Source organism: Squalius cephalus (assembly GCF_949319135.1).
Source record: "Squalius cephalus genome assembly, chromosome: 14".
Classification (NCBI taxonomy): Eukaryota; Metazoa; Chordata; class Actinopteri; order Cypriniformes; family Leuciscidae; genus Squalius; species Squalius cephalus.
The window spans coordinates 16,640,320-16,654,511 of NC_137135.1; the positions used below are offsets into that span (position 1 = coordinate 16,640,320).

A 14,192-nucleotide genomic window follows, 5' to 3' on the forward strand; every position below is an offset into this window, starting at 1 on the left:
AAGTATTTTTTTAATAGAAAGTTAATATTTTGCAATAATTCAGCTCTTGATTCTAGGCTTTAGATCTAAAAAAAAAAAAAAAAAAATGCTAAAAAAAATTACAGCTATATTAAATATAGCTAAAAATATATTTTATAGCTAATATATGATAAGTGCCTGAATTATAAAGCTAGTCCTTTTTCTACTCCATATTTGCATGATGTAGGGCATTTGGAGGTCAGTAAGTTAAGGATGTCAAGCTCACAGTCACTGTTTATATGGCACTCAGAGTTAGTATTTATTTGCTCATGTATCCTATTCTGTTTATCCACTAATAACTATATAAAGTAAATGTATTACACGCCATGAATGCTGGGACAAACACTCAAAGATATTATACAGGCTTTTTGTTAGTTACTGTTCAGGGTGTGTGGTGAACAAACAACGCCCTCTACTGTACCAATGTGTAAAAGACACAGAGCACATCCATTTATACACTGCATTTAGATATGCTTTTAAAATCGATAAATTGAAAACATATATGGTCGGCACTTAAATGTTTAAAACAATTAAATAGTAAAACGAACATGGCATGGTGTAAGTAGGCCTACATGAGCCGCCGAGAGACAAGCCTTCATGTTTGATCTCTAACTGATCTGAGGTGCGTTTCCCAAAGCCAACTATCGCAATTTCCGTGTTGCCAATTAGAGTTCAATGGAACTTGCTACCAAAGTTAGCAAACGATGCTTTTTGTAACGCATTTCTGGACTGTCTTTCACCAGAGCCGCGTGGATAGAGCAAGAACTGAGGCCAGAAATTTTCTCTTGGAATTTAATTTAAAACCATTTCTAGTTGCTATGTTGCTCCAGCCTCAAACTTCTTTGACATTTCAAATTTTCTGAAGAGAGACTCAATCACTTTATAATGAACAGATTGAATTTAGGCTTTTATATTTTAGTCACATATAAAGATTTATCAATGATCATAAACAGAAGCTCAACCAAACCTGCTTTACGCGTGAGAACAAACCTCATTGGTTCTTGCAGAAGCTCAAACATGCTGCGTCACACGAGAATGAACCTCATTGGATCTCGCACATCAAGCGAACATGCTTGAGCTACCAGGCATTTTCCACAAATGATGCGTGAGTTGATGCATGTTTATATGTGAATAAAAGCCTAAATTCAACCTGTTCATATAAAAAGATTGTGTCTCTTCAGAAATTTTGGTCTAAACCGTTCAATTCATACGGATTAGTTTTACCATCCCTTTATGAACTTTTTGAAGCGTCAAAGTAGTAGTTGCGTAACTGCCAATAAAGGGACAGAAATCTCTCAGATTTCATCAAAAAGATCTTCATTTGTGTTCCGAAGATGAAAGAAAGTCTTACGGGTTTGAAACCACATGAGGGTGAGTAATTAATGACAGAATTTTCATTTCATTTTTATATTTAAGCCTCGTCTGTGAAACCGGGGGGCTAGTTATTTCCGAACAGAACAAATACATACGCTCACTATGCATGCAACATTATCATACTGCTAGTTAGACACGTGAATCCTCGTTGAAGCTCTGCATTGTGTTAATCACTGAGAATGAAGGACATTCATTATTATTATCTTTGACATTCAGATACAAGTAGAGAGTTAAGTGACCTTTTACTTGATAAAAAAATATTTTTTTTATTATTACTGTTATTATTTTTTTCAGCATATTAGAGTAAGACTAAAGTCCTTAAAACTACTCACAAAAAAAAGTAGTATGGAAAATTGATACTGTGACAATACATTTTCAAAATCAAAACTCCTATTTAAGCTTCATCATAGTCACATTCCTTTGACTCCAGCTCTTCTCCTTTGTACACATTTTTCTCTCTCTGGTCAAAAATTATATTTAACTAGTACTTCAAATATTTCAACATTTAGGCTTGCAAGCGAACAAGAAACAAATTCCATTAATTGTGTCCAAAACTGACACTTTAGGTCAACAAAACCCAGCTTAACAAGCCATTAAAATGACTATCAATAACCATCAATTTGCTGATGATAAAATTAAACGACAGTTCACGAAAACACAGCACAGCAAACGTCATTAACTGTATAATGTTGTGGAGCTCAACAGGATGCACTACTGGCATGTACACAAACCTCCCTTGAAATCCATTTTCTTTTTTCTTAAAACATCTCCAGATATTAGGGATAGAATATTGTTTTAGAGTGTTAAAGAATATACAAATAAATGGGGTCAGGAATGACAAATTCTCTTTCCACACTCAAACTAGTATTATTGCTCTGCTGGTGAATGTGTAATACCTTGTTTTTTTAAAAAGACAAAGTAATTGTCGAGTCGTATTTTCTTTATTTTTTTGGCAAACATGTTCTGTGCAGTTGTGTAGCAGTTTGTTGCCACAGGCACAATAATGCATCTCAGTCTGGACAGAGTACTCATTCACAGTTTATGTTCAGGCATTGCTAATGAAAACAAGTATGTGGTGACTAAATTTTATTAACATTTGCACCGAAAGCTGTTTTTTGGATATAGCTTCATGCCTCCAGTTCATTGGGTCTCTACATAATCCTGTGAGTGTACGTTGTAACAGCATTCCATGCGTTCTGAAACATGGGGGGAAAAGTAAAAAGACTTTTTAAGAAACATTAGTTTTTTATATAAATACTGAATATTGTGCAAATACAATCAAAGTACCCTTAAACCCATTTCATGTATATATAATATTGTCCTTTTCAATACATGATTTTGAATTCAAGCAAAAAAGAAACAATTTTGTCAAGACAGGGCTGAGCAAATACTCACAATTGCACTAAGAGAAACAGTCCACCGCTACAGCTAAAATATTATAAAACTCATTCAAAATCTGACATTTGGATGCTCGTATTTGCAAAGTTGATGATGCAAACTCAGTGTAGTACCTGACATTGGTCCATAGATCGATTAAAAAAATGAGGCAGCACTTCATCATGGATGAAGTCAACAACACTGTCCTATAAAAATAAATCCAAAGGGAAAAGTTCTTTCCCCACTGTCACATATTCAAGTCCTTTTGGTTAGACGATCACAGAGTGACTGGCACTAATAATCTGTGAAAGCTTTCCTGCCACCAGAATGCGTATCATTCTGGCGTTACAGGTCCTGCTCAAGCACTTTAGCTGGACTGGCACCACGGGGTCTGGCTGAAGTCACACTCTAGAGCGATGCTGATGACAGTACATGGAGCTCCACTGATGGTCACTTCCTTTCTGGACTCCACCTTGTAGCGGAGGTTAGTGAGGCCACCCTCGGGGTCCACCTTAAACTGCTCCTGCCGAAAGCAGACAGATATGAATCCAAACATTTGGACAAGAACGTGCATCATGACAATGTTGTCACGACAAAAACATCTACTGATCAGAACTAGAAATCGTTTGGCAAACTTTGTTTCATTTTAGAAAAACTGGAAGTGTATATGTTTGTAAATTTCTGTTAAGCTGATTCCAAAATCGCCCCCCCCCAATACCATCAAATAGGGCGTTATTTGAAGGGACAGCCATTTGTAGTGGTGTCCGAAACCATAGTGGACGTTATTGAGTGCACTTATTCAATCCCACATTGCACCGCAATAACGAGTGTACAGCCGATGTACACTCAACGGCTGTCCGAATTCTCTGACTCCTTTTCATTCACTCCTTCATGTGAACAGTATTAGTGGACTACCGTAGGGAATAGTGAATGAAGGGATTAGGCATTAGGGGGTGATTTCAGATTCAGCCTTAGTCTTTATTAGTAGTACCTTTCCACACCTTACAATAATAATAAACTACAAAATAACACAAACTGAATCCTGGGAATTATGTAGTGACCAAAAATTCTCAAAACAATATTAAATTTAATCTAATATATTTATATATTTAATTATCAAGTGAGATGGATGCTTGTTGGCTGTATTTTATGCTCATCCATTAAAAAACAAAATAATAACAACAATAAACATTTAGCTTGTAAAGAAAATCTGTAACCACACTTTATGTTTGTCTGCTAAATGGCTTCTAAAGAATGATTTACCTTTAGATCCAAATGTTTAAGATCATTATAAATATAAATTCAGCCAAATACGTTCAAATGTTTTACATGGTTATGCAAGATATTTTATGAATACAGCTTATTAATTAATCCACATCTTTATACCAATTTAAATATTGGCAATGTGTGAGGAATTTAAGATTTGATTAATACATAATTATACCATAGTGTTAATACATTTCTATCCATTTAAGTTATGCTACCACTCAAAACTTTAAGACCAGAACTTTTTTTTTTTTTTTTTTTTTTGCAAGAAAGCAATACATTTATCAAAAGTGACATTTATAATGTTACAAAAGATTTATATTTCAAATAAATGCTGTTCTTTCGAACTTTCTATTCATCAAAGAGTTCTGAAAACGTTTTCAACTTTGATAATAATAAATGTTTCTTGAGCATCAAATCATCATATTACAATGATTTCTGAAGGATCATGTGACACTGAAGACTGGAGTAATGATGCTGAAAATACAGCTTTGCCAAAATATATTCAAACAGAAAACAGTTGTTTTAAATTGTAATAATTTTTCATAGTATTACTGTTTTTACTGTATTTTTGAGAGACTACTTCTGAGCAGGTACTGAGTGCTGAGACGTTTTTTTTTTTTTTTTTTTTATAATTATTTCTACCTGCTTTTGTGCAGCGATCCGCTTCTGGTCTCTCTTCCTCCAGGCTGGATCATGGATGTGTCTAAATGTTTTAGTTCCTGTAGTAATACCCGTTGGCCTAAAAAGCTGCAGAGATTTGAATTGTCACAATTAAATAACTTATCAAATGAAACGGCACAAACTCCTTATAAATCCTCTAAGCAGGTGCGTAAGAATAAATAGTGTTAAAGTGTTCAGTTCTTTTGTACCTCAAGTTTAGCCGTTTTTAGTCTTCTGAAAAACTCGTCATCTTCTCTTCCCCATCCCCAAAAGCGATTTGACATCCCATTGCACTATAGGAAAAAATAAATAAAAATAAAATAAAAATCACAAGCAATTGTAATTTGCAATGATATTCTGCAGTCCTGGAATCAGTACTGAATGTCCAAACGTATTCAGGTTTCTTACCATCTGATAATGTTTCTTGGTAAGCAGCAGGATCCCTCCCACATACGTCTTATAATGATATAAGGGATGGAGCTCTGGTGAGGCCACATGGAAGGGCCCCTCCTCTGGGAATCCATAGTCCAGATCCTCATTTTGGGGCAACAAGTCCACATCATGCATTGCAATGTAGTCTGTGTCATTATCACTTTCCATGTGGCCAACATTAATAAGAGAGGCACGATTAAACCTGACAAAAATGAGAGTCAAAATCCAAATTGTTTTACTCCATAACACTTGTGTAATAGATATTTCCTTCAGCAAAAATAACACATTTATTCCTGCAATGATTCAAGTGCCCCTATTATGCTATTTTAAAGGTTATTAAAGGTATAGTTCACCCAAAAATAAAAATGACCCCATGATTTTACCCTCAAGCCATCCTAGATGTATATGACTTGCTTCTTTCAGACGAATACAATCAGAGTTAAATAAAAAAATGTCCTGGCTCTTCCAAGCTTTATAATGGCAGTTAATGGCCGCATCTATCCATCATTAAAGTGCTCCACACGTCTCCGAGGGGTTAATAAAGGCCTTCTGAAGCGAAGCGATATTTAAAACTTTATCGACTAAAATAACTGGCTACCGGCAGACGGCCGTACACATCGATTACTTTTATCATGGATGGATGCACTTTGATGGACTTCAAAACAAAAATGTCATTTACTTGAACTTTAAAGGTAATATCTATGGTTTGACCCATTTGAGAGGCGGACAAAATCAGAATGTAAAATGGACTGAATAAAGCTCTCTACGAACTTGACGAGCGATGCCGCGCTGACGAACCATAGACTGTAAAAAAAAGAGTGACTGACATGTATGCACATAGATCACTGTCACACACACACTCTCAGAGTAATATTGTAAGTTACTGCATAATACATTTTCAACTAGCAGAATAGTACAGAATCACGATACACAGTCTGACTTGTAGCCATGTCTTTTAAATATTATAATATTTTGAAGGGCAAAAACAGCAACTTTTAACTATTGGCTTTACATCATCAACTGTCACTTTAGCGCGAGGCCCTGTGCGGTCGCAGACTTGGTACTGTCGGTAGCATATAGCATTAGCTCCAAAGCCTGAGCTAACTCGATCGCGTCGAGCTAGGCGGGCGTGGTTTCAGATAGTCAGGCTCCTCTGCTCCACCCATGTCCCGCCTCTTTGCCCATTTTCTGTTATCCGGGAGTGACGCGAGGACAAGATGGCGACGGCCGGCTCCGCCCACTTTAGGCTTCAAAAATGCTCTTCAGAAACCTACGGGTGACGTCACGGACACTACGTCCATATTTTTTTACAGTCTATGGTCTCACCGCATCAATTCAAGCCCGAGTCCATATCCGTTGGAAGTGCCTGGAAAGTGGATTTGCTTTCGCAGCGAAGAAAACAGCGTTTTCTCGACATGACACGAACCAAACTCTTCCAGGCCTCAGCTACAACTACAGTGTTTAAGGGGCCAAAGTAGATGCTGTTCGTGGGCAACCAATGTAGACTATAGGCTGGCATTATTCAAATATGTTACAAACTTAAGACCGTTCAAGAATGAAGTAAGACTGGAGCTACTGAAGACTCGTTTCAGCAGTTCAGAATCAGTTCTTTTTTAGGGGAGACAATAACTAATTTATCTGCACTTTGATCATTGAAACTTTGCAGACATTTTACATTCACAAAGCTATTTAAACACTGCATGAATGGTAGTATCTGAAAAAGCATCATAGGGGCACTTTAAAGAATCACTAGCAAACACAAAAAGTTAAGACACAGTAAAATTACTCACCGAAAACGATCCACTTGGTTTATAATAAATATTTTATGCCGTATTTTCTTTTTGTTGAGGAAAGCGTGCATGTAAGGGACGAATATCAGCAGCTCTTCAAAGCGCTCTCTGAATGGCACGATGAGGGCCATTTTGTGAGGGCCCCAGGAGGGGTCATCAGCAGAGGAGGACTGTCTCTCTATGGGACAGGGCTGATGAGGGAGGTGGCTGTATCCAACAGTCTGGTTCATGTCTCCTGAACAAGTCAGCTGCACCCAAAGAAGGGACCCCAAAACAAACACCATGCAGAACCCGAAGAGCTTCCAGACGGTGCATTTCCTCGACAGAAAACTGCAAGCATAAATGCATTTGTGTGAAAAATAAAAATAATTGAGCTAAACCTGATATATGACATGTCAAGCATTCAATAAAAGGAAAATAACAGTCCCTGCAAATCATAAAGGCAACGGTCAGCATATTGTGGTTATGCGGATGCCGTTCCAGACACACTAAAAGCACTTTAAATAACCCATGACATTGCTTAACGAGTGCAACTGACGTATTTCCCTTTAAACCAGGAAGTAAGTGTTGCAACAAATCAAAGTGCAGGTTAGAATTCAGGCGAATACAGGCAGTATTAGTGGGAGGGACGTTCTCATTCTTGAGAGCATTTGATTGGACAAAATGAATGAGTGCAAGATGAGTCATCAATACTTTGGTTAGATTTCCTAGAAAATAAACACCATGCATCTCTAAACAACTTGTCTTGCTCAACCAGACTTGACCCCATAAAGTCTACTGTATGTTTGATACATGCATTTTTAAGGCCTCTAAATTAGCAACATGATAAAAACCTGTGCTGAAAAACCTACATGCCCCATGTCGTCTGATTAATATTTCATACCTTTTTAGCAAGTAAATGGCCTTTTAGTATAATTGTAAAAACATTCCCCTTCAGGTTGTGGTACACGTCTTATTGCTGGGAAATTTGCATTGATTTTTATGAAGTAAACATAAGAATAGCTTTTATATAGTTATTAATATTGCAAGATGAACACTTACTGAACTGAAACTTATGTTTACCTCATTATTCACTAACATTTTTCAAAAGAAATGATGCATATGAAATATGATCCATCAGGCTTTTGATTAACATTGATTTGTCATCATAATTTTATTGAATTGCATTATACGTTTTGCCTCCCACAATTGAAATGATAGAACTTTAACAATAAAACTAAGAATTTAAATTTCTTACTAAGATATACTACTGGGAGATATAGAGTGACTACTGATATTTATATTCATTTTATGCGAGTAGTCTTGTTATAAAGATCTCACTGATTTACATGACAAGCTATCATATTTCATCTTACTTTCTGGCCATATAAATATCAGCAACTGCTCCAAATTGTGTATTTTTGCTCAGCTTGGGCCTCTGAATACAATGTATGCGTTTTATTTTCCTCCTAGAGTGTGAGCTCCATTTTGAGCCATAAAGCTTTATGCATCAAATATTATTCTCTAGCCTATATAAAACATATGCAAACTTTTTATTTATTTATTTTTAGGTATTTTTACTTAAGGTTCAATTAACGTTTTTCTAATTATGATTTAATGTGTCAGGCTTTACAGGGTTACAACTCTTCACACTTAACTTCACACTTATACTCACTGAACCTCTCCATGACGCTGCATCCTTTGACTTTCACTTCTTGAAATTTTGAAACACATGAAACAACTACTAGCAAACGAAGATTACATTTCTTTTCATACACACAGAGGGTTTTACAAACCCACAGACCAGCATTTTGCAAATAATTACAGCAATTCAGCAAATGGAACAAGTTTAACGTTATATATATTTATAGAGAGAGAGTGATCACATGTTGATTTGCATGTTATGATTAAAGCGTTTACCTTCTATCATCTTTGAAATACAGCACAGGTTTTCTCCGTGAAGAATACATCATCTTTGTGCCTGTCAGTGCAACACTGTACCACGCATGAAGTAGACAAGCAGATCGCAATATCCTCACATATACTTCACTGATACGGCCTTATGGCGTCTACATGTTAAAATCAAATTTCTCGTTTGCAATAATAGTGTATTTTGTCTCTTTCCATCATGAATGATCTATAACTTTAAAACACATTCTTCCTAGTTGTCTGTTTAAACGTTCTCTTGCATAGTAGGTGCGAAGCCAATCACTCCATCTCAATCTATATAAACCTAATTCATCCTCGTCTCGTTATGTCTGATTAGAGCATTTCGTGAGTTCAGTTACATGTCACTCATAACGGTACGACAACAAAAAAAAAAAGGCGCACGAGCTCGCGTGATATGGCTTTAGGACGACACGTCCGTCTGACGCGTGTTACAAGCCGCTAACATACTATATAACGTTAGTTTGACGTTATTTAATACGACACGTCATTGACGATAAACGTTCAAAAACTTAACAGAACGGTGACAAAAGGAAAAAAAATTACACGCTGGCTGGAATCGTCCGTCTTTAAAATATTCCCCTGGAAACAGTGCACGGAATAAAGTTCCTAGGATGTTCTGACCTGACAGGTACATTTAGTTTAGAGACATGATTAGACACATATTTTTATTTACAGTTATATGCACAAAGCGAAGGTAGACAGTGACCAGAACCAATAGACAGTGGAAATCTGAGTGCAATGTGTCATGTAATAAATGTACAACAAATACGACTACACTCAAATTGTGATGTGAAGTTCGACTCTTTTCCGCGAATCGGTTCTTTTGAATAGTTCGTTTTAATGAACCGGTTAAAAATGTCAGTAATTATTTTACGCTATCGCATGGTCACCGTCATCCCCACAGTATTATTATTACACACCCTATTAAAGCTGTATGATAGGCACAAACTACTTTTTACGTTTACCGAATAGGACGCCTAAGTGTAAATGTTTGGAATGTAGGCTACTGTATGAATGTGTATAGTAGTAGTAAAACACTCCACTAGTAAATTAATTCCTCAACATAATCTTACCCAAACAACTGTGACTTGGACATTAAAACTGAGCCAATGTTGGGGGAGTGGGAAACTTTATTTCTGTGTGCAATTATGGGTTGATTTCTCACCAGCAAAATGTTCCCTCCCCTAACCCCACTTAAAAAGGTAACCCCATGTCCCTGTGGCTGCTTATAAACTAAAATGACCAGCAACAACAAAAACATTACAATGATAGGGCAAAGCAATTCAGTGAGCAATAATCTGTGTAACAAAACACTCAAAAGGCATGCCATTTTTTTTAAAGAAAATACAACAGTGACACCAGCTATGGTAACTAAAAAAGCAAGCACAAATATATATTTTTAGATTTTTACAGTGTATTCTGGGCTGGTCACTTTGAGGGGCAAATAATCTGTGACATCTCTACATTAACCTGAGCAAGTGACAACAGGAAAATAAAGATGTGAAATAGAAAAATGACAATAATGTATGTGCAAGATGGCATTACGGATTTCACAGGGAATTGAGGAAATCTCATTCGATTAAAATCTGCCAAAACTTCAGTCAGATTAATAGACAATGGGTAATGGGGATTAAGGTATTCATGATAAAATAAAATAAAAACTTTTTGATATTTCTTTCAATGTGCCAAGTACTCACAATTAAACATTTCACCTTTTGATAACTACATTTTGCCATTTATTTAGATATATACACTTTAAACACGTACACATTTATGCAAAATCATTGAGGTCAGTCAAAGTGTAGCTATCAAAAGGGAAGAACGCCTAATACTAACATGATCCTGATCACATTGATGATTAACAAAAATAAAGTGTGTGTGTGTGGGGGGGGGGGGTATAGAAGAGAAAACATGAACCAATTGTATAAAGAATAAAAAAGAAAAACACCAAGAAACATTCACTCCAAGCAAAACTTTAAATATCATCCTAATTACTGCATAACCAAACAGAAGAAATGTACACCTGCCACCAGGATAAACGCAGTTATTTTTGTCTTGTAAATGTTAACGCAAATAATCCAAGGACATTTAGGAAAACATCACATTCACAGCCCAGATAATTTCTTCATCGGCTTTCTGAAACAAAAACTACTGTTAACAACTTAAGGGACTATAAAAAAAAACTTGTAGGGCAACCACTATGCGATTTGTGTTTTGAATCAAGTAAACTATTTGAGTGCCTATCACTTCCAAACAGTTTAGAACAAACTGTAATGCATTTCTGAACAGAAACTAGGTTCACATTACTTGGGGTGCGGCACTGAAACGAGCAATGTAAAACGAATCAATGCAGGATAAACCAGGGGAATTTAGGGTGGGAACTGAACTGAGAGCATGTCGAGTTTTCAGCAGTCTTGACCACACATGAAGCGGGCGATCTTCAAAATTTTGTGTGTACTCTATCAACAATTAAAAAAAAAATTCCAAATACAGTTCTATACTAATTTCTTGGCCTCAAAGAAGCTCTTGAGATGTCTCATTTGCCAAAAACCAATGGCCACCAGGATCAGCGTCTGGACGATAGACCACCACAGAACCCTCTGATTGGTGCTCTCGCTGGTTTGTCTGAAGCGTTCCTCGCGATACTGAAAGTAAAAAAAAAAGATTCACGTAAGGATCATTCTTGTGTGCAGAAACTAAGGCAATGGCAAAAGTGGTGCTTACGCATGTATTGCATGTTTCACTACCATGTTCTATCAGCGTCGGTGGAAGAATGCCTTGAAAATAATTGTTGCGGTGGATCTGAATCAGCCAGATCACAGTTGCCAAACCTGTAGGACACTCACCCTCTGATAGTTCTGCTCTTTCTGGATCTGATCCACCTGCTCCATCAGCTGTCGAACTCTCAGCTGCAGCTCCGTGAGCTTGTCTTTGGCAGCGATTTCTGCATAGTTGTTTGTGTGCTCACCAACTTGGATGTCCAAGTGAACACGCTGTATTGAAAATTCAAAAGAAAAAGTAGGCAAAAATAGGTAGATAAATAATAACAGATGGTGCTCTACACTTTATGTAACATATATATATATATATAAAAGCTATTATTTTTTTTAAAGATATAAATATAAACAATTTATATGTAAACACATTATGATTTGACAAAATCTAAAAAAAATAATAATAATAATTAATAGACTAACACATCCTTACTTGCAATAATGTTTTTGTCAATTTATCTGGAAGAAACTTGTAGCAATATACTTTAAATTTGGCATGAAACAGAGGTCACGATAGACTTTTCTTCCGCAATGTGACGTCTGAATGAAACGGCTTCCCAAACAAGAAAATTGTAGGGCGGGACTTGATTTTGTCCATTGGGAATTGTTTGGATGGCTGTAGTTTGCTGTGATCTCATGTGAATGACAGCAGCGCCAGTAAACACTTAATCAGAGAAGAGATGAGATGTGGTTGCAATAGGGAGGGGGAAGTTGTTTTGATTAAAGATTACGAGGGCACATGAATTTAAAAATAATGATGTGCACAGATAACTCATTTATAATACTGCAATATTCCATTTATAAAAAATATGAATTGTCTGTCGACTTTAATTTCATGGCGACTTAAAGGAAACCAGAAGATGTGATGCACAAGATGAACTCACAAGCATCCCACCAGCAAACAGAGCAAATTTGGAGGAATTTGAGTGCAAGCAGATTTGATGCTCTCCAGGTGTGTGGGAGGTGAAAATAAACCTGCCCTCAGATCCATACTGGCGGGACAGGATCACCTGAAACCCAGAAAAGATAAGAAAATGAGCATGATGAAAACCAAACACTGGGCTTTTATTATTCACAAATCTTTCATCAAACAGACCTTCTCATCAGGATCTTTCACTTCCACGAACATCCCAAGTCCTTGAGTTGCAGGCAAATACTCTTCTTTCTGCTTGTCATAGAGCTGCGTTCGGTAGTTACCTGTTGAAAAGAGAATTACACACTTAAGGAAAGAGAGCAAAGTCATAAACACAAACTACTTTGTTGAGTACCTAAACAGGTTAGAAGTAACAAACTGACAGAAATACACTAAACACAAGTCGATGAGGAGTATTCACTTGATATTGCAATAGCCTATAGAATGTTACTTGGGCATTCGTGATATTTCAACATCAGATTATTATCTCATAATTTACATCGTCGTCTAACTTTGTCAAAGTGGCAGCAGGAAGGATCACTATGGTGTTACCTAAGAAATGAGTTACAATGTTTAAAAAAGCGTATAAGCTAATGTTGCTTACCCAAACCAGCAAGCCGGTAGATGTCTACTTATATGTTCATTCGTATAAATTATCTTTTGTAACTTATATTTTGTTAATTTGTTAAGTCAAGCTGGTTGCCAACGAATGAACTCTGACAAACCTGCTAGTTAGCACAAGGCTAAGCATTAACGTGCACTGCAAACTTGGCTAATTTTCTGCTTCTCTTACTTACCTATTATCATGGTTTCGTCTGGTATTTCTTCTATGAAACATTTCTTTTCAGTCTCGCCAATATGAAAGTACAACGCAGACACAAAACTGTTGTAAATATTTAACAACACCACCAAATAAAGTGTAAACTGCATTCTGATTGCCACCATCTTGACACTACCGGTGATGAGTACACTGCGCCTGCGCACTGTGCGCAGAGACTCCAATGCCACGTAACCCATCGTCGGCCATCGTCCAATCACAAGCGGAAAGTGCAATCCCGAGATTCTTCATGGTCATTGTAGTTTATTGGTTGAGCTTTTGATTCAACTCAGTGAACCGAATCTTTTGAATCTTTCAAAAGGATTTGTTTAGTTCAATGACCAGCAGGTGGCGTGGCGGGAAAAAGTCGGTTTAATTATCTAATTTTGTGTCTCTGGAAAAGTCATCTTTATGACACTGTATGATGTTTGACTATCAAAGTTTTTCTGTCTATTTGTTAATGAGGGATTTGTGGAGTTAAAGTTATAGTTTTATTTTGAAGTAAAAAGATAACATTACTATATTAGCTTCATAAACTACAAAAATTACTTTTTCATAATTCACTTTTAGATGATGTGTGAGGATTAGGAGGCGTGTTTTATTCAGTCTTCATGTATGATACAACATGTGTTAATCAGGATGGTTGTTTCTTTGTAAGATTAGGGAGAGGCTCTCTAGGCTATACCTCTCATAATGCTCTACAATACATCCCTGTTTTTTTTGGTTCCAGGTTATTTTTAACCATATAAAAATATGTTAAAAATAGGGGGGTGAGAGGGGGAGGGGGCACCGCTGGCAAAACCAGCAATGTAAGTTTAAGAGGTGGCATCCCGACAAAT

The 14,192-nt window shown here is 36.6% G+C and overlaps 2 protein-coding genes across 4 annotated transcripts; both read right to left on the reverse strand.

The window, feature by feature from the left end:
- Positions 1–1,683: 1,683 nt before the first annotated feature.
- b4galt7 (xylosylprotein beta 1,4-galactosyltransferase, polypeptide 7 (galactosyltransferase I)) lies at positions 1,684–9,438 on the reverse strand. 3 transcript variants are annotated; one of them, XR_013823584.1, is made up of 7 exons: positions 8,575–8,681; positions 6,921–7,250; positions 5,107–5,332; positions 4,908–4,991; positions 4,681–4,785; positions 2,904–3,292; positions 2,467–2,588 (listed from the first exon to the last, which is right to left on the reverse strand). XR_013823584.1 is itself a non-coding variant. In XM_079893426.1 (6 exons), exons 1-6 carry the CDS (start codon positions 8,870–8,872, stop codon positions 3,137–3,139), a joined length of 954 nt encoding a protein of 317 aa, XP_079749552.1. In that variant the 5' UTR covers positions 8,873–9,438; the 3' UTR covers positions 1,684–3,136. The 3 variants fall into 3 exon arrangements, 2 of the variants coding, with proteins under 2 accessions (XP_079749552.1, XP_079749553.1); XM_079893426.1 differs by lacking the exon at positions 8,575–8,681 and adding an exon at positions 8,820–9,438 and having other exon boundaries at positions 1,684–3,292; XM_079893427.1 differs by having other exon boundaries at positions 1,684–3,292; positions 8,575–9,436.
- A 523-nt stretch (positions 9,439–9,961) lies between these two features.
- Positions 9,962–13,588, reverse strand: LOC307171667 (transmembrane emp24 domain-containing protein 9-like). Its single transcript, XM_079893429.1, has 5 exons — positions 13,334–13,588; positions 12,720–12,820; positions 12,508–12,633; positions 11,696–11,842; positions 9,962–11,494 (listed from the first exon to the last, which is right to left on the reverse strand). Exons 1-5 carry the CDS (start codon positions 13,551–13,553, stop codon positions 11,345–11,347), a joined length of 744 nt encoding a protein of 247 aa, XP_079749555.1. The 5' UTR covers positions 13,554–13,588; the 3' UTR covers positions 9,962–11,344.
- Between the last annotated feature and the right edge of the window lie 604 nt (positions 13,589–14,192).